The 20,925-nt window shown below is 38.1% G+C and overlaps 1 protein-coding gene across 2 annotated transcripts in view; it reads right to left on the minus strand.

Annotated features, from left to right (window-relative positions):
* Nucleotides 1–20,925, minus strand: part of DRC1 (dynein regulatory complex subunit 1) — a 2,270,880-nt gene that overhangs the window by 96,010 nt on the left and 2,153,945 nt on the right. For both annotated transcript variants that reach the window (XM_044062852.1, XM_044062853.1), the window contains one exon: nucleotides 8,262–8,364. In XM_044062852.1, the coding sequence (XP_043918787.1) occupies nucleotides 8,262–8,364 (103 nt within the window). The remainder of the gene's footprint in view (nucleotides 1–8,261; nucleotides 8,365–20,925) is intronic.

Below are 20,925 nucleotides of genomic sequence, written 5' to 3' on the forward strand. Positions count from 1 at the left end.
GCATTACATAAACATAACAGGCAAGTACATTCAAAGTATGTACAATTTGTGTCTATTTCTTTACATTGTTAAAAGATACAATACAATGTAGTTATAACAGTATTTGCATCCACACAGAATTGCTGTAGATATGTGATTTAGAAAAACAGTATGCAGGAAAGGGTATACATTAATGCCAAATTTGGAGCAGGGGGCTGAATACCATGTGCTACTGGATCTAGCAATCCTGAGTTTGCCTCCCACCACAACTATTTGCCTTCTATGTAACTTAACCAGACATTGCTCCTGGATTACTTCTGAAAAGCTGAAAGGGATGCATGCTCAATGGATGTTTTTAATGTTTCATATATAAATATAAATATATATATATATATATATATATATATACATACATATATATATATATATATATATATATATATATATATATATATACACACACATACACACACACACACACACACACACACACACACACACACACACACACACACACACACTGCATGCAGTAATGAAGTGTTTAGTGGTCTTCCTATATACTATGTGGTTCCACAGAAGTAATTTAAAATTAATCTAATGGCATGTAATGTTCCTATATTATACAGTGGATGGGCTGGCATGTCTTTTTTTACATTAACCCAGAAGGTTAACATTAAAACTGATAATATTTTACAATAATCACATGACATGAAGTAAGAGTGAAAGAAAGTTATGGAATATATTTATTAACTGGTAAGTGGACTGGCTCTCTCCAGACTCTTTATTCCACACGCCACAAGGGCAAATGCAAATGCCATGCAGGAGTAGTTCAAAATATGCCGTCATAGTTTCATAGGTAGCTTCTAGGAATTCAGTCCAGGAGACATTAAGCAGCCTAGCCCAAATTATCAACTGTCCCAAAATACTATCTGATTAAGTAACTTGCTCAAGGTCACATAGTAGACAACCAAAAGAAATCCAAAGCTAGGAAACAGCCTGCCAGTGTATGGCACTAGTGAAGAGACTTAGACCACCAAGTAGCGTAGAATCAATTTAATTTCCGCTTTCGTCAGAAGACTTCATCAGAATACACATTTACAATAAATGAACCACCTTAAATAACACTTCAATAAATCAATTAACCAATTAGTTTAAAAATCTAAAAACCTTTAAGGTGCTACTGCACATTAATTAAATAAAGGTGCAATATTATTTTTATTTTTATTGATACCTAACTTACCATTCTTTAAAAAACATTTAATATTAATGGTCCCATTTAAACCAGGGTGCTTGTCAGATTTCAAACGAATCTGCCACAAAGCTTCCCTTTGCTCTACAAAATTCCTGAAGTCTCCCCCCCTCAAATCAGATTTACAAACTTCGAGAACAGAAAATAGAAATTTTTTTAAATTACTACAAACAACAGAGTGTTTAAACAATGCATTAGTATCATCGTGTGTCTTAATACCATATAGGTGCTCACGTATACGGGTTTTTAGGCATCTCGTCGTCATTCCAACATAAAAAGCTGGACATGTACTGCATAACCCGATGTACACTACCCCCCTAGTACTACAATCAACATATTCAGGTACCCGAAAGGTTTTGTCAATGCTTTCAATGACAATCAATGGCCCTACAGAGAGAAATCAACATGTGTTACAATTATAGCAAGGAAAAACACCCTTTGTCTTAGTTTTATTAATAACTGGTTGTATACTGTTGACCTCTAGTGCCTTTTTGATGTTAAAGGTGTTTCTGAAAACAAAAACTGGTTTCTCACCTAACACTTTTGAAATGTCGCTATTCCCTTGGATAATTTTCCAGTTTCTTTCAATCAAATTTTTAATAGCCGGCCTGTCAATACTCATTCCCAAAGAACATACAGGACCAATAATACTGGTATCGGTAGGAACATTCATAATGGTCGCTTCTTGATTAATGTCCACTTTATAATCCAAAATAGCTGGATAAAAAGTGTTTCTCCTACTTAAAACAGAAGTGATAATATCATCCAACATAATACTGGGATACCCCCTCTTTAAAAACAATGTTTTAATGAAAAAAACTTCTTCATGTAAATCACTTTCAGATGAAGTCATTCGACAGGCCCTAATGAACTGTCCCTTTGGGATGTTTTTAATAGTATGTTTTTGGTGTGCACTGTCAAAATGGAGATAATTATTTGTAAAGGTCTCCTTACGATGTATTTTACTATTAAATTTGCTTTCAAAGGAGTCCCAGCTTAAAGAGACGTCCAAGAAATCAACCAATAAACCAAAGTTCCCTAGTTTAAATTTTAAAAAACTAACCTGTTTGTTAATCTCATTAACAAAATCATTCACGGTACCACTGTCTCCTTTTATAATAAAAAACAAATCATCAACAAACCTAAAGTATACTAAAATTTCAAACCTGGTCCTAAGCAGGGTTAAAAAGAATTCCTCCCACCAAGCCATTACCAAGTTGGCATAAGAAGGGGCCGCTGAAGACCCCATGGCCACTCCCCTTTTTTGTCTGTAATAACAATCCCCAAATAGAAAGTAATTGTGGTGGAGTAAAATTTCAAGGAACCTACAGATGATAGAAATTTGACCAGAACTGAATTCCTGGCATTTACATAACAAGGAACGAATAGCATCAACCCCTTCTTCATGAGGTATACAGGTATATAAAGATACCACGTCTAAGGTAAACATGATGTGTTTGCTAGAATCAAAAATACCTTTACTTGCAAAATTATTAAACCTATTTAGGAAATGCCAGGAATCCTTAATAAATGATTCCTGTCTGGATACCAAAGGTCCCAAAGTGGCGTCCAGAACCAATGAAATCCCCTCAGTAACTGCAGTAGCACCTTAAAGGTTTTTAGATTTTTAAACTAATTGGTTAATTGATTTATTGAAGTGTTATTTAAGGTGGTTCATTTATTGTAAATGTGTATTCTGATGAAGTCTTCTGACGAAAGCAGAAATTAAATTGATTCTACGCTACTTGGTGGTCTAAGTCTCTTCACTAGTGCCATACACTGGCAGGCTGTTTCCTAGCTTTGGATTTCTTTTGGTTTTTTAGTAGTGGTATTTCGTTGGGTCTGCTTGTTTTTCCACACCATGGCTGAGGGAACAGAAATTGATGAACAATTGCTAAACTTGAGCGTTCATCCTACTCCAGGTTGCGACTCTAATTCTAACATGAACAACTTGCTTATTTTAACTTTAACGGATATTCAGAATTCCTTAAAGTTTTTGATGTCTAAAGCATCTGGTATTCCACCTCCAGTGGCGAATGCCTCTAGTCCCTGTGGATCCTTTAAGGAACTAGATACCGTGATTGAGGTTGATGAACAACCAGTAAAAATTTGCAATAAGGAAAACGGACATCAGTTTCCGGCTGACGATTTAGCGGTTAAGCCTTTGTTAGAATGCATGTTAAACCCGTTTTGTGGATATTCAGCTTCTACTTGTTCTGTTTCCAACGAAGAATTAGTTCGTCAACAGGACTTACTAACTCGACTTGTAAAAAGGTATAGATCTTTATATATTGAAAATTGCTACTTTGAGCGATGCATCGAGCTCAAAGTAATGCCTAAGGGGTTACGTTTTTTTAAATGCCCCAATGGAGTGCAGATCGGTGATCCTTTGTTCGGTACCTTGGTTTCGTTCTTTAATGAAACAGGTATGGCATTTTTGAAAATATTGAGAGACAACAATATTGCTAAAATGAACGCTTTAAAAGATGAAATTTGTCAACTAGAAGGTTATATAAAGAATGTTTGCAGCATGTCAAATCAACATGATTTTTTTTAAAAAACTGTTTGTTGACGTAGATAAGCATTCTCTGGAAGTAACTAACAGAAAGCAATCAAAACTTGAACGGGACATTAGTAGTTACCGGTCCAACTCTGCTTATAACTTTTTTGTCCCTGGGAATAAGGAGTCCCACTCCAGGGTAGCAGCTTCACATTACGGCAACAAACGTTTTTATAGCAATGCTGTAAGCAACTATAACAAGCCTTTATTATCTGATGCTAACACAAATAGGAAGATTACATCTTCCAGCATGACTTGTGACAGTGGTTTGCTTGGTCATTGCAACGGTTTCAATGTTGATTTTGCGAAACCGGGCAATGAAAAAGTTAGTCATTCTACTGGTGATATTGTGACAGAAGGGACAAGCAAAGTAACTGATATCAATGCCGGTACTGTCAACACCGGCACTTCTGGTGAGAACGCTATTTCAGATACATCAAACCCAGGTGGTTCGGCTTTTTTAGGAAAAAGAGGTCCGAACAACAAGAAGGCCATGTTAACCAGGAGCAGGACATTCCTGGGTTCCCACTCTTCAGAGGAAGAGAGTTAGATGATGAAATAGAAAACGACGATGACAAATCAAATTTTGATATTATAAACCTCACTGACTTTATTTTTAGTGAAGAAGAACTTGAAGTGCTGAGACTTGGTCTTAATTTCGTTCCCACTGTCAGAGCAGATTATGGTAACACTGTATTAGATATTAAAAAATTTTCTAGGAAACTAAATTTATCTTACATATTGAATGACATTCCTGTTGGTAATAGTCCTTTGGTCAAACCTTCTGTTTACAACCCCCCTTTGTCACACACTATAAAAATATTCGAGGAGTCATGTGTCAATGATCTTGACAACATTCTTTCACGTAAATTTAAACACAGGCACAATTTGAGTTTAAAAGAAAGAAAAGCATTTAATAAATTACGTGAAATGAATAGTAGTTTGCGCTTTATGAAAAGCGACAAGGGTGGTAACATAGTTATAATGACTCAGGAACAGTATAATAATAAAATGATGATTTTATTAAATAATCATGATGAATATGAACTGGTTACACCCTTTCAAATTAAGAAAAAGGAAATGTTTATACATTCTTTATTGTATGATGCTCTCATGAATAATGAGATTAACTTGGATGTCTATGAATTTTGTGTGATTGAGAAGCCTAGGGTAGGTGTTTTATTTGGTATTCCTAAAACACATAAACATCTTCTTGACCCCCCATTCAGGCCTATAGTGTCTTCTCCCCACTCAGTTACTGAGGGGATTTCATTGGTTCTGGACGCCACTTTGGGACCTTTGGTATCCAGACAGGAATCATTTATTAAGGATTCCTGGCATTTCCTAAATAGGTTTAATAATTTTGCAAGTAAAGGTATTTTTGATTCTAGCAAACACATCATGTTTACCTTAGACGTGGTATCTTTATATACCTGTATACCTCATGAAGAAGGGGTTGATGCTATTCGTTCCTTGTTATGTAAATGCCAGGAATTCAGTTCTGGTCAAATTTCTATCATCTGTAGGTTCCTTGAAATTTTACTCCACCACAATTACTTTCTATTTGGGGATTGTTATTACAGACAAAAAAGGGGAGTGGCCATGGGGTCTTCAGCGGCCCCTTCTTATGCCAACTTGGTAATGGCTTGGTGGGAGGAATTCTTTTTAACCCTGCTTAGGACCAGGTTTGAAATTTTAGTATACTTTAGGTTTGTTGATGATTTGTTTTTTATTATAAAAGGAGACAGTGGTACCGTGAATGATTTTGTTAATGAGATTAACAAACAGGTTAGTTTTTTAAAATTTAAACTAGGGAACTTTGGTTTATTGGTTGATTTCTTGGACGTCTCTTTAAGATGGGACTCCTTTGAAAGCAAATTTAATAGTAAAATACATCGTAAGGAGACCTTTACAAATAATTATCTCCATTTTGACAGTGCACACCAAAAACATACTATTAAAAACATCCCAAAGGGACAGTTCATTAGGGCCTGTCGAATGACTTCATCTGAAAGTGATTTACATGAAGAAGTTTTTTTCATTAAAAAATTGTTTTTAAAGAGGGGGTATCCCAGTATTATGTTGGATGATATTATCACTTCTGTTTTAAGTAGGAGAAACACTTTTTATCCAGCTATTTTGGATTATAAAGTGGACATTAATCAAGAAGCGACCATTATGAATGTTCCTACCGATACCAGTATTATTGGTCCTGTATGTTCTTTGGGAATGAGTATTGACGGGCCGGCTACTAAAAATTTGATTGAAAGAAACTGGAAAATTATCCAAGGGAATAGCGACATTTCAAAAGTGTTAGGTGAGAAACCAGTTTTTGTTTTCAGAAACACCTTTAACATCAAAAAGGCACTAGAGGCCAACAGTATACAACCAGTTATTAATAAAACTAAGACAAAGGGTGTTTTTCCTTGCTATAATTGTAACACATGTCGATTTCTCTCTGTAGGGCCATTGATTGTCATTGAAAGCATTGACAAAACCTTTCGGGTACCTGAATATGTTGATTGTAGTACTAGGGGGGTAGTGTACATCGGGTTATGCAGTACATGTCCAGCTTTTTATGTTGGAATGACGAGATGCCTAAAAACCCGTATACGTGAGCACCTATATGGTATTAAGACACACGATGATACTAATGCATTGTTTAAACACTCTGTTGTTTGTAGCAATTTTAAAAAAATTCTATTTTCTGTTCTCGAAGTTTGTAAATCTGATTTGAGGGGGGGAGACTTCAGGAATTTTGTAGAGCAAAGGGAAGCTTTGTGGCAGATTCGTTTGAAATCTGACAAGCACCCTGGTTTAAATGGGACCATTAATATTAAATGTTTTTTAAAGAATGGTAAGTTAGGTATCAATAAAAATAAAAATAATATTGCACCTTTATTTAATTAATGTGCAGTAGCACCTTAAAGGTTTTTAGATTTTTAAACTAATTGGTTAATTGATTTATTGAAGTGTTATTTAAGGTGGTTCATTTATTGTAAATGTGTATTCTGATGAAGTCTTCTGACGAAAGCGGAAATTAAATTGATTCTACGCTACTTGGTGGTCTAAGTCTCTTCACTAGTGCCATACACTGGCAGGCTGTTTCCTAGCTTTGGATTTCTTTTGGTTTTTTAGTAGTGGTATTTCGTTGGGTCACATAGTAGACAAACGAAGCCCAAAGACATCAAACAGTGTGCCACAGGAAGTAGCTTGTTAATCCACCGTGCTAACTGCTGGACTAAAGCATAATGCTATGAGGGAAATGAACCCAGAAACATCTTCACGTATAGTGTGCAAAGCACTTCACTTACAAATTGAATTACAGCAATATATTTTGAGAGGACCCACATAGACATGAGGCAATCATGAAAACTCAACTTAGGCAGTCAATGGAATTCAGACATAAACTGTAGACCACAGAACTGCAAGGCTGAAACCTTAACCACTGAATCACTATATCGCCAACTCAACTAAGCTAAGAAGCAAAAAAGTAAAGTTGAGCTGCTAGAGTGCATAGAGCATTAAGCATGGAGTTTTTGTTGTTGCTGTTTACAACACCTTCTGTAAAAACAAATGCTATTTAAGGGCAATGTGAGTAACATAAATGCTTTAACAAAGGGCCATCAGTTTGCAAAATACTCATTCCAGCCCCAAAAAGGTAATACCATTGTCTCCATCTCTCATTCACTCAAAAGGCTTTTGCTAGAAGTTTGGTTTTTGCACTGAAATGCTGGAAGCGCCAAAAAAAGTTTAGAAATTTTGAATTTTTGCAGATGAAACAAACAATTAGGGGGTAATATGAAAACAGTTTTTGTGCCCAAATCTCTTATGAGAACACTACATGCTCAGATTACTAGCCACTACTCTTCTCCCTCACACACTACTCTGTGCCATACACCTCTCAAATGCCTCACACAGAAAATAGATCTTTTATACTGGTTCTAACCCTCAGAAGGCAATATTCCACACTGCCTAAAAAAAACTGAAATCATAAATCCATGCTAATTTATGAATGTCATACAGTTCAAGTAAACTTTAGCATATTTGATTCCAATGTATTTTAAATTCATGTCCCATGTTTCCTTGTGTGTTACAGTCTACGTTTTCATTTGCTGGCTGGGCAAACCTACTAGATGTAAATCTTTCTGTACAGGCAAACCAAAAGCACTATCTAGTTAAACTTATTTAAAGTCATGCAGTAAGCAAAATGAAGCGGGGGGAATCAAAACCATGACTACAGGATAAAGCTTGATAGCAGCTCATATCCTCAACTCTGTGCTGGACATTTTTCTTGCCACACAACTTGCCTAAAAGGCTGGTGAAAACGGCTGAAGTATGGTCTATGATGCTTTAGTTCTCCTGCAAGTACGGGGCCTGAATTTCCCAGACATGATATAAATGCAGCAACAGTTATCAGAACGCAGTCATGTAATGAGGGGGAAGAAACACTAAAGAAAAATGTTTACTTACTGTGGAGTTGATATACTGGTGGAGTAACATTCTAAGCTCTGTATTCTGTTGCTTCAAACTATCCGTTTCTGTGATCAAAGTTGATCTCTCAGTTAAAATGTGACTGTAACATGGAAACAATGAAAACAAATCATCAAACCTTTGAATAAATTGCTTATATTTATGTTTCTGAGTAGTCTTGTGTCCATTTCTATGTATGAAAATAATAAAAGCGTATGCCTTTATGATACAGAATGATAATAATCACTGCATCATTCTAAAGCAAAACATTGTGATTATATGACTTTGATAGCTAAAGGAAGCTGGCTGAAGTCCATGATATAAAAATCAATCTTACACAATTCTTATGAGGAATTTTAAGTGTCCAAACAGTGACTGGGTAAACTACTCAATGTCAAACAAATATGCTCAAATATTAAGTGACTGACAAACACTGTTATCTGTAACAAAAAAATGTAAAACCCAACTATGGATGGCAATATCTTTGCTATCATACTGAAGAACTTGGGATCTTTCTGCTGCCATTCCATGGTTATTCCATGTTTAAGTAACACAGCTCAAGAAACATTCTTTAACCTAAAAGTAAAATCAAAGTCAGTCATAAATAAGCCATCATTCCTACACCTTGTAAATTGAAACTATGATGCAGTAAATATGTTACTGATGAAAAGAGACTAATATAGTAGCCTTGATAACCCAAACATGTATACCCAGGAAAGTACTAATGAGCAATTATTAAGTCTTGCACTATGAATACAACTGAAAAGAAAAACGTTTGGCATCATTATAAAATTAATAAGATAAATAACAGAAAAAATAACTATTACTAAGGTCTCAAAAAATACCATTCTTATAAAAACAAGTCCAGAGTAAACAAGGTATAGAAACTACTTAAATTTGAGAAAGTACTTTAATTTTCTTACTAAATCTTTCAGATAGAACTGTGGGCTTGGCTTAGTACCAAAGACTGGAAGCAATAGGATATTCTTCAATTACATCAGAAAATTGAAAGAAAACTTGTGAATGTAACACGTAATTACTAAATAATAAAGCAGTCATCATCAAGTAAGACAGTAGTAAGTAGGCTAGAGTGAATAAGCTTGAAGAAACTTTTGAGTGAACTTCACAATAAGCAAAGACACATCAGAATGTCAAAGACAAGGGTAGACTTTTCGATGTTATTGTATTATAGCAACTCACACGGATGCATAGTAGCAAGGTCCACTCATAACCCACCGACTATCCAACACCTGGTGACATGTATGAATATGTAATAAATATTCATGGAGCTGTCCTCACTAGCCTCATGAATATTCATGTATTTGCATATCAAATGTTCAGGTTTTAAAATGAATGTTCAGAAAATCCCATTCTGATTCAGGGAAATAAGAACAAAACGTTTTTTAAAATCAACTATTAAAATTAATTTTAAAGGAATGTCACTATAAATGGTAAAGGAGTACTAAAGGAACAGCACTGAAACTACATTAATTTTAAAATAATAGCAATACAACAGTTAACTTACTACTGAGATAAATTTACACCATAACTGCTTTGTCTATTGAGTTACACAACTTTGATAAAAGTAAAAATACATTTCAACTGGCAAGCTAATAAAAAAAAATAAAGGGAAGGTGAGTCCCAGCACAATATTCACATTTTCCTTGTCAGAATCAATGTCCAACATGCCCAAATGATTTCCAGGGTACAGCTCAGAACCTGCTTAATTTCTGCCTTCAGTGAGGGGCAACATCTCAGCACCCTCACTTCAGTGAGCTTCCTGAAATTCCCCCTATGTGACCAAGACAACAGGTAAACAGCAGATCAAAGTCTCCCCCATATTTACTTTTCCACATGAATTCATCTAAATGTCTAGGAACCAAATAAATGTTCCAGCCAGTATACCTTTTTTACTACTGTACTTCCTTAATCTACACTTCCAAGCAAAGGATGGTCTGTGAGCAACAACAGATGTCTTATAGTCAAAATTTAAGGCAGTTTTTCTCCTCGGGCAGAATCCCCAAATGATTTTAAAAATTATATCACTGGGCTCAAGGAAGAAGTAATTTCATTCAGGTAATTATCGCTGAATGTAGACATCTCCTTAGGTTTTGTGAAATAGTAGCAAATCCTTCAGTAGCTCCTGACCAGTTCCCTGTTAACAACATCCAACTGTCAACATGTAATGTATGCATGATATCACTGGCAAATTTGCATATCAGTCAATCGTGCATTGTTTGCATATGACATCATGGTCAGTTGGCATGTCAATCGCACTAGCCACGCCCACTTCTGCACAGTCTGACAATGTCAGGTACTGCAATACAATAATGCTGACTTTTCCTTATGCAATACATACATGACAATTGCTGTCACAAAAGTCAAATTAGAGATTAAGTTCCAGGGTACCGGAAAACATACCTGATGGCTTCTTATATAGAATCAAAGAAAACCTAACCAAACACTGATCACAATAAGCACTATGTTAGCATCTGGACATGTTCCTTACCTACGGTAACATGATGTGCTGGTTCTAGTTCACAAGGTGGGGCACATGAGACTCGAGGAATTTTCATCAAATCAGCCTGACTCTGAACTATGAAAATCATGAAAAAGTCATAATGAAATATACCCAAAATTACAGAGGACCTATTTCTGTTAATTCTGGAACAGTATGGGTCTGTTAAAAGGAGATTCCCCAATGAAACTTTGAATATGAAGAAACAGAGGAACCAAAACTCAAGTACAAATTATCTGAAATATGAAAAGGATGAAACTTCTAACTATATTATTTGCCTGTCTCAGCCCTCAAACTTGTACACACATTCCATATTTTATAAATACATAAAAGGGATAAATCTCCCTAACCAAAGACAAAACTGCTGACACACACTTAGAAATCACATTGACAATGATTTCTTATGGAAAAGAGCAATTTGTGTTCTGTTCCTCACTGTCTTGTGATTTCAGAATTTGATGTTCGAGCAATTTTCTCTCTCTCACCTAAATATATACCATTAAGAGAAGACCTTGCCTTTTGAATTTGGTGACATTCTTTGAAGATGTAAAAGAAGCACTTGATGAAGGGCTGATGTCTACAAACACTATTCCAGATAAGAGAATAACTGACAGATTAAAGCATTAAATGTCAATCTGTATATAATTCAATGGGTAAAACAAAGAATTCAAAAAGACAGGCAGGGAGGAGTTATCTATTATTCTGACAAGGGGTTACCAGTTTTGCCCTACAGTGTGTACTAGGGCCACATATTTTTGGGCAATTTTCATTAGATATAAAAGTGGTAAACTGGGTATGATTAAATGAATATACTAATACTTGCAAACCAGATAATATAATTAATTCAATGATGCTGAAGTTCTCCAACTTGGCCCAAAAAAATACATATCTGGTGCAGAAGTAACAATCTCACATTTACTGTCAGTAAATGTAGTATCATGACAATAAAATAAAAAGAACAAAAATAATAATTATAAACTAATTGTTCAAATCACATAAAAGACTATCATTAAAGATCTACGGACAATAATATATATTAATAAATATTTAACATACATATTCATCAAGGTCAAAAATATATTTTGCAGTCATTCTAATTCTTTTTTTTTTCAATAATAAACCTTTATTCTTTTCCAATTGTTAATACAATACTACAACATATATACATTATATACATGAATGCTTCCAACAGTTACATAAGATCATTATACATTGAGATAAAATTCTAAAAAGAGTATTAAAAGATCTAGTGTCAATATACCGGCTTATCAATACTAACTTCCATATTAAGTATGTACTTCCAGGGGAGAACTGGATTAGAACATTAAGCTAACACAATATTAAAGATTTGCTCCCATATTTTTGTATTATTTATATTTTTCTTATGATCTTTGATTAGTAATTTATGTGCTAAAATATGTTTTATCGCTACACTTTTAAAGTTTTCCCATGAAGTCTGAGATGGATTCAGCCAATTTGTAGCTATATAAAGCTTCATTAACAAGAAAATATTTATAAGTATGATCATTTGGGATCTGTCTAAGTTATTCGGAGGAATATGAAGAATCATAAACTCCCAAGAAAGTGTGGAATGTTAAATACCCATTTTTTGTAATTGAATTTTTAAAGAATTCCAAAGTTTGAATATACATTTACAGCTCCAGAACATGTGTAAAAGGTCAGCCATTTGATCAATACAATATGGACATTTAGGTGAATTTTTAGAGTTGAATTTATGCAGACTGAGACGAGTGTAATAAGCATTGTTAAATATCATCAGCTGAGTAAATAATAACTTTTGAAGAGATACTGATTTTAAGGTTAAGTTAATTGCTTTCAATATTTTATTATCATCAATCGGTAATATTTTATCCTTCCAGTATTTTGATAAGAGTATTTGGTTTTTATATTTCACGTCTTTTACCAAATTATATGAAGCCGTTATATATTTAGAGTCCTGCATAAGAGTTTGCCATAAGTTTGAACAATTGGTTAAATCTTCTTCTTTAATTTTGAAATTACTAAAATAACTTATGGAAAGATCCTTTAATTGTCTCATTATAATTAAATAAGAGTTAGGAAGGGTCATCTCTCTTAACATGTCATGTATTGAGATACCAAGATAAGGATATAAATCAAGTATGGTTAGATCAACTATAAGTGGAAATTTTTTAAGATCTATCAATTGATTACCGATTTTCAAATTCGGATTCTTGTGAAATGGTTGAAAAGTCATCATATATTGTAAGAGATTTAGTGATTTAAACAGGTTTTGTATTGATATTATATATAATCTAATATGTTCCATCAAAGCGTACAATTTAAAGGTATCTTTATTTAAAAAGGGTAATGCCTTAGAATTAATACCCAATTTAACATCATGTTTATAATTCAGAACCAACCACTTGGGTGACCATTTAGTACTGGCCATGTCAAAGTTAACCACTCTTAGAATTCTATTAGCATTTATTATTAAATAATATAATTCAAAATTCGGTAAGTCTAAACCACCCTTATTTTTCGGAGTCATCAATTTGTCATAAGATATTCTAGTTTTTCTAGGTTCCCATACAAATCTGACTAATTCCGTATGAATTTGTTTAAAGAATTTCCTAGAAATTGAGACTTGAGTAGCTCGAAAAATATATAATATTCTGGGGAGTACATTCATTTTACTAATTGAAACCTTTGCCATTATTGGCAATTTTAGATTATTCCATCTTTTTAAATCAGACAATATATGATCCCAAATTAGCTTAACATTGTTCACATAGAAGTCTCTATTATCTGTTGAAAAAACAATACCCAAATATTTTATTTTTTCTTCGGATTTTAACTGACCTACCAATGGTAAAAGCGAAAAAGGTTTAGGCGTCTTTAAAGGAAACAGTCATTCTAATTCTAAATATCATGATTAGTTAGTACAAGGAGATTATTGTATCACTTTACCCCTCAATAACAAGACCCATTATTGAATATAATGATGTACTTTGTAGCCTTTGAACAAGCTATCTGAAAGAACTTGAAAGGGTAAAGTAATGCCTTACTAGAAAAATCAGAGTTGGAAAACCTGAACTAAGTAGCATGGCTTCTGGAACTGTAATACTCTGCATGTCTCTTAACATATGTTTTGCACTGTGGTTAAACCCTTTCCTGCCACTGTATTGCCTTTTTGGGCACAGTCCATTTGCTGGACATTCAAACCAAGTACAGTTTAATCTAAAGCACTTTACAGTCTTATCAAAGAATGCCTGAACTGCTGGCCATCCTGCAAACTTGAACACATTCATACATGTATAATTGCAGAGACATGGTTCAAAGTAATGACATCACTCCCCTTTATTCCCGGGGTTAGCACCTTTCATGTCTTCAGATCTACTGGCAATTGTAGTTGAGTGTTAGTATTTTCAGGGATATCAGCTCATCAGAAATGACTTCTCAAGATCCCAAATTTGAACTCTTAGATGTTTACATCACCATAAATAAGATTAATTACCATTTCATAGCTAGCTACATAACAACCCTCTATGCCTCCAACTCACCACAATAGCTATCTTAACACAGTAGATATATCAATTAACCCTATCACCTTTATATTGGGGACCTTCAACATTTGGACCTACACAATCAAAGGTCAGCATGCACAATGAGTCATTGACATTATGAATGCTAACTCCCTTATACAAATAGTTAACTCATTGACTAGAGGCACAAGTACCCCTGATCCTGTCCATGCAGACATGAGTATACAATTTCTAAATTAGTGTAAATCTGTAGATAGGTGTATAACTGTTTGGACTCAGAATAGTAAGTGAAAGCGATCCAGTCTAGTCTTCTGAACATGCTAAAGTATTGTATTTATGATCTACAGCCAGGACACCTCTCACTAGACTTTAAGAATCTAATACAAAACTGGCATACTCAAAAACCTGAAAACGTAAACGATCATGATACTCTCCAGCTGTTATAGTAACTTAGCCCTTAAAAGCACAGTGAAATATTTATTCTAGAAGGCAGAAAAAGACAATATATAGTCATTCTGAGCACATGTGAAGCAGAAATCAGGTTAGTACAGGTGAGTGATACTTGATGATGTACGCGTATCTTCTACACTGAAACAGTTTAGAAGATTCATTTTAGTATCAGAAAGAAGTATGGGAGAGAAAGAAAGGAAAGTTGAGTGAAGCATATGCATTAACAGTTAACCTTCAAGAGTCTATTACAGCTCTTAATAATAATAATAACCTTTTTTAGTCCAACACTAGTCAGAAATGATGCAGTAGTAATTGTGTTCTAGCTTTCATCCTTTGTTACTGTCAGTTGAAAAACTAAAGACCATCAGCCATGTACTTTTTATTTCAAAACCAATGAAGGCTGTTCATCATGTAAAATCTGTTTTAATTAGTCCATGAAATGATAGAAAAGTATCACAGAATATTTCTTCTAGTGGGGCGTGTGGACACAGAGTCAATTCTGGCAAAACAGCACAGCAAAATTATGTAGACTTCATTAAAAAGAGGTTATATACTCACCATAACATTCCATGCTTGTTGTCCTTCATCTCGCCTTCCTTCTTGCTATTTGGGTTTGGAGCCGATCCTCAGGTCGACTCGGCCATATACTATACCTCGAGAGCTTTTACTGGCTCAAGGCCAGCCCCTATCCCAACATGCCTAGCGGTAGTTACCCAGAACTCGTTTGTGATAACCCAGCACTAGACTATGCAGGAAGAAAAATTTACTCTATACATACATGCAAGAGAACACCTGCATATAAAGGTGTAAACAATCAGCAAAAGAAAGACGGGGAGACTAGGACTAACCAAATGGTATGGTACAAATGAAACTCAGCCAGTGTAACCAATAAAAGGAATTCCTCTCAATTCTCCAGGAAGGGGGGAGGAGTGTGGGGACGCAAGAAGGAAGGCAAGATGAAGGACAACAAACATGGAATGTTATGGTGAGTACATAACTTCTATATGGTATGTTGTCCCTATCTCACCTTCGTTCTTGCTATTTGGGACTGTGTCCCCAGCACCTGTTTCTTAGGTGGCTCACTGGAAAAAACTCTTCAGGACCGTTGAGCCAAAGGATGCCCTGTTCCGGGAGGTCACATCTACTTTGTAATTAGTGACAAAGGTATGAGGATTAGTCCATGTAGCTGCTGCACAGATCGAATCCAGAGGCAGTCTGGCTTGAAAAGCAATAGAGGTAGCCAAGGCCCTAGTTGAGAGTCCTTTAATTTTCCTTGGAAGTTTTTTAATGCGCAAACCATAGATGTAAATTACAGTGTCTGAAAGCTACTTAGGTAAAGTCACTTTTGGAACTGAGCAACCTTACTTGTTCTCTGCAAAGGATATGAACAGTTGGTCGGATTTTCTGAAGTCCTTGGTCCTGTGTAAATAAAAACGTAACTGTCTATGAACGTCCAATTGATGGAGCTTATACTCTGCCTTGTTGCCATGATTGGGGAAGAATACTGGAAGCTCTACGGATTGATTCAAATTGTACTCTGAGCACACCTTGGGTAAGAAAGAAGGGATGGTTCTAAGGGAAACTCTACCTTTGTGGAAAATCAAGTACAGGGGTCGAACAGATAAGGCCTGTAATTCTGAAACCCTGCTAGCTGAGGTAATGGCGGTTAAGAAAAGGGTCTTCCATGACACAAACTTCAGTGGACAAGAAGCAGATGGCTCAAAGGGAGGAAGAATCAGACTCTCTAACACTAAATTTAGGTCCCAGGGGAGGACAGGTTCTCTTATTGGAGGTCTTAAATGAGCAGTACCTCTTAGGAATGCTTTACATAGCCTATGGGACGTAATGCTGGAGCCCATTTCTCCCTCATGGAAATTAGAAATGGCACCCAGCTGAACCTGGATAGTAGCTGCCGCTGCTCCTTGCTCAAAGGGTTCAGTAAGAAATTCGAGAATCTTTGAAATGAGTGCAGTAAAGGGATCAATCTTGTTTTTGTCTGCCCAACAAGAGAACCTCTTCCTTTACTTGTAGTTGGCTTATGGGAGGAAATCAAAATGTGTTGAAATGCCAGAGAAACATCGGGAAGCCTGGCTAAGACCAGAAGTGGAGAAACTAAGCTGTCAGCTTGAGAGTTTGAATGGAAGGATGTAGAGCAACTGACTGATGCATCAGGAGATCTGGAACTGGGTCCAGGATCCAAGGCTCCCCCTGCAGATGAGGCCAAAGGAATGGGAACCATATCTGACGAGGCCAGTAAGGGAAAATGAGGATTAACTGGCAACCCAACGACTGTGCTTTCTGAAGAACCTTGGGGATCAGGGGAAATGGTGGAAAGGCGTAAAGCAGTCCCGGGGGCCAAATGTAAACAAGTGTGTCCCTGGGTGACTGTTCTGGTGGCGGGACTAGGGCAAAGTAACTGCTGCATTTGCTGTTGAGGAGGGGTGGCAAACAGATCGCAGCATAGTTGGCCCTATTTGCGAAAAATCAAGTCCACACCATCCTGTTTCATGGACCACTCATGAGGCATCAGAATAGCCCTGCTGAGCTTGTCTGCTATCACACTGGTTTTCCCCGGGATGTGAGTTGCAACCAGAAAGCGTTGGGAAGACATCACCCATTGCCATACTCGTAGAGCCTCTCAACACAAGGGATAAGACCTGGTTCTGCCCTGTTTATTGATGTACCATACCACCAATATATTGTCTGTCTGAATTGCTAAAGTCCCTGTAGGTAGAGAGTCTTGAAGTGCTTGCAACGCGAGAAGCACCGCTCTCATCTCTAAGACACTGATGTGAAAGTGGTACTTGTGTTCCGGCCAAGTCCCTTAAACAGTCCCATATAATGCCCCCCCCCCACCCTATCTGGGAAGTGTCCATGGTCACTGTGGCTAAGGGTTGGAGGGTTAGAAACGGTCTGCCCACTGAAACCAGAGGGGAGTGAAGCTACCATGCTAGTCCTTCTTGCAAGACTCCATGATCCAAATCTGATGTGACATTGGTAAATCCTGAAAAGTCCACTGACCAAAAAGGAGCCACTAAAGAATTCGCATGTGGTAGTACGCCATAAGGACCAGAGTAATTTCTGCAGCTACTGAACCCAAGACCTTGAGGACAAACCTTGCTTGGACTCTCTTCTTTGCCACAAGGACTGAAACTTGTCGACGAATGGTTAACACCCTTTCTTGAGGCAGTTTTGCTATCATGGCCCTTGTGTCTAAATCTGGCCCTATAAATGTAATATACTGACAAGGCAACAAGCCAGACTTTTCGTAGTTTATGGTGATGCCTAGTTGTGTTCAAGTGTGAATAGTGGAGTTCTGTGCCTCGACCAGTTGATGCTTGGTGGTGGCAGTGAGGAGCCAGTCATCTAGATATGGAAACCCCCGGAATCCTAGACACCTCAGCTGAGCCGTTGACTACTACCATGCATTTGGTGAACACCCAGGGGGATGTGGTAAGACCAAAAGGCAGAGCTCTGAACTGGTAATGACTGGCTCTCAGTCAGAAGTGTAGATACCTCCTGGATTGCCTGTGCATTTTTATGTGGTAGTACACATCCTGGAAAGCGATCCAATTGTCCTGACCCAAAAAGTGATGAATGGACAGCAGTGTTACCATCCGGGACTTTGTTTTCTTGAATGATTTATTCAGTTTGCTGAGATCCAAAATGGGCCTCCAGTCCCCTGTCTTTTTTGGAACTAAAAAGAACCATGAGTAAGTGCCGGATACGACTTGGTCTTTGGGGACTTTTTGTGTGGCACATCTGGGATTGACTGTTGTTTTCTTGTAACGGGTGGATGGGAGAAGGGAATTTTGTAACCCCTGGATATTATCAATAGTACCCATGTATCTTCCGTGATTGTTTACCAGGCTTTTGGGTAAAAGGATAATCTGCCCCCCACTGCCTAAAGAGGTGGATAGTTGGCCCTCCTTTCAGGAGCGCTGGAAGGGCCTGCCAGAGAAAATGTCTCTGTTGGCCTGATTCTGCGGACCCCCCTGCCGCGAGAACGGCATCTCCCATTATTATTTCCTCCTCTGCCCCTGGGGGAAACAATCTCCATGTGTGTCAAGCGAAGCTCCCTGAGATTTCTGGAACCACATCTTCCCGCTCTTCTGACCTTTGGGGTAAGGTCTAGAGAGAGTGGAAAAACATACTCTCATGGCAAAGAGAGGTTTGCCATCCCATTCACACCTGGTAAGAGTCTCTTTTACCTGAGGCCCAAACAGCTACAAGCCATCAAAGGGGGTGTTGGTAAAGGAGAACTTGAAGGGCTCTGCAAATTGACAAAGGCAGATCCAGGAGTGTCTACTCATGGCAACTCCTGTACCTGCTGCCCTACTTGCTCCATCTGCTGTGTAAGAGATCAGCCGCATGGAGGAGTTAACTACAGAAGTCAAGGTCGCAAGCTGTGAAGCCGCCTTGCCCGCAGCTCCTTCAGCTGTAGGATCCTGTAGGATATCCCCCCAACTCCTTTAGGAGATCCCTCTGAAGAAGTGTAAAGTGGTACAAATAATTCAACAACCTAAGGGTAAAGGCCACTGAAGAAAACATACGCTTCCCATACCTGTCCATCGTACGAGACTCTTTGCTTGGCGGATGGACTTTAGAACAAGTTTCCACTAGTTCTTTCTTGGTGGCTGCTGCTACCACCATAGCATTAACAGGAACACCCCTTGATAGAAAAAGCTTATCATCTGGAGCAGTTGTGAATTTATTGGGCCTCCTCGGAAATGGCCCATAGTCTCTGGAGAGCTCCACACCTTCCAACTCACTAGGGCCAGGAGCGGGTTGAAAGATGGAGACACCCAAGAGGTGGAGGGTCGGGAACCAAATGCATCCAGGTACACAAACTAGTCCTCAAAAGGAGCAAGGAATTTCCAGCAACCCCCTCTGTCTAAGGATTTCCAGGATGTCTGAAAAAGAGACATACTTAGAAGGGGACCCTTCTGAGTCCTCCAAGTCCGTGTCTGAAGTGAGGGACTCAGGGGAGTCCAAATGCTTCTCCTTGCATTTTTTCTTCCAAGGCACCTCCTCTGAGGGGTGCTCTGGGGAGGTTTGGGAAGAGGTGGGGTCACCCAATGGGGCGTTCTGGAGCATGTGTTCCCTACGCGTGGGGGGGGGTGAGTTTCTGAGGCGGACACCGGCATCAAAGGAGAAGGAGCCAATGGAACAGAGGGTGCTGCGATCTCAGAGGACAGCACGCTCCTCATCACCTTGAAGGCACCGCGTTCTCAGCCCAAAAGAGTCCCTAGCTCCAAAGAGACCGGGGATCTCCTACAAACTGAGGGCGATGACTCCGAGGCCGATGTAGGAGACAAGCTCATCTGCGCCGAAGCTCCGAGATGGAGAGCAGGGTTGGACAAGGGTCCGATGCCACTTCCTCCCTTGGAGCCGATGAGAGAGCATCAGCCCCCAGATCCCTCAATAGACTGAGATAACGAGGAGATCGGAGCGGTAGTCTGAACCAACTGTTCCACCACAATGACTTCCATGCACTCCAGCTCCGAACTCAAGGGAGTCAAAGGGGGAACTGATAATGGTGTGGGTTGGACTGTCGGGACCACTTCCTTCTGGGCTGGGCTCAATAACAATTTAGCTAATGCCGGTGTCTTGAGAAGCCTCTTCACCACCCTCTCCACATCATCATCTGAAAGACTCCTGGATGATTGAGAGGAATGCGTGGAAGACCAATGACTACCTGCCACAGATTGTAGAAGCGGAGACTGTGGAACAGACCGCACCGGTTCCAGAGAGGGAGACTTGGCTCTCTTGTGAGTCCTCACTGGCTCCAAGATTACTGATGGAGCTGCCAGAGAAGGAGCTTTGTCGGAACCGACAAACTCAAAATTTTCCCCTTTACTTTGGAAATCAGGGCCGACGAGGCCTATGGCATAATGGACTTGTCCTGTTTTTTGACTGGCTGAGTACCCTCAGAAGCATCAAAGTGGCTGTTCAATAAGCCTTGCAGAATCAACTTATTTTTTCTCTCCTGCAGGACCCGAGAACTAAAGGCATGACATATAGAGCACGAGTCCTGCAGGTGGACAACCCCTAAGCAATAAACACAACTCCTGTGCCCGTCCGTAAGGGACATCTTTTGGCAACACGAGTCACACTTTTTAAAAGCCGAAGGTTTTGTCTCTTTGGTGGAATCCTTAGATATGCTATCAAC

The sequence above is a fragment of the Protopterus annectens genome, chromosome 2.part1, assembly GCF_019279795.1.
Source record: "Protopterus annectens isolate FY-2018-M chromosome 2.part1, PAN1.0, whole genome shotgun sequence".
Lineage (NCBI taxonomy): Eukaryota > Metazoa > Chordata > Ceratodontiformes > Protopteridae > Protopterus > Protopterus annectens.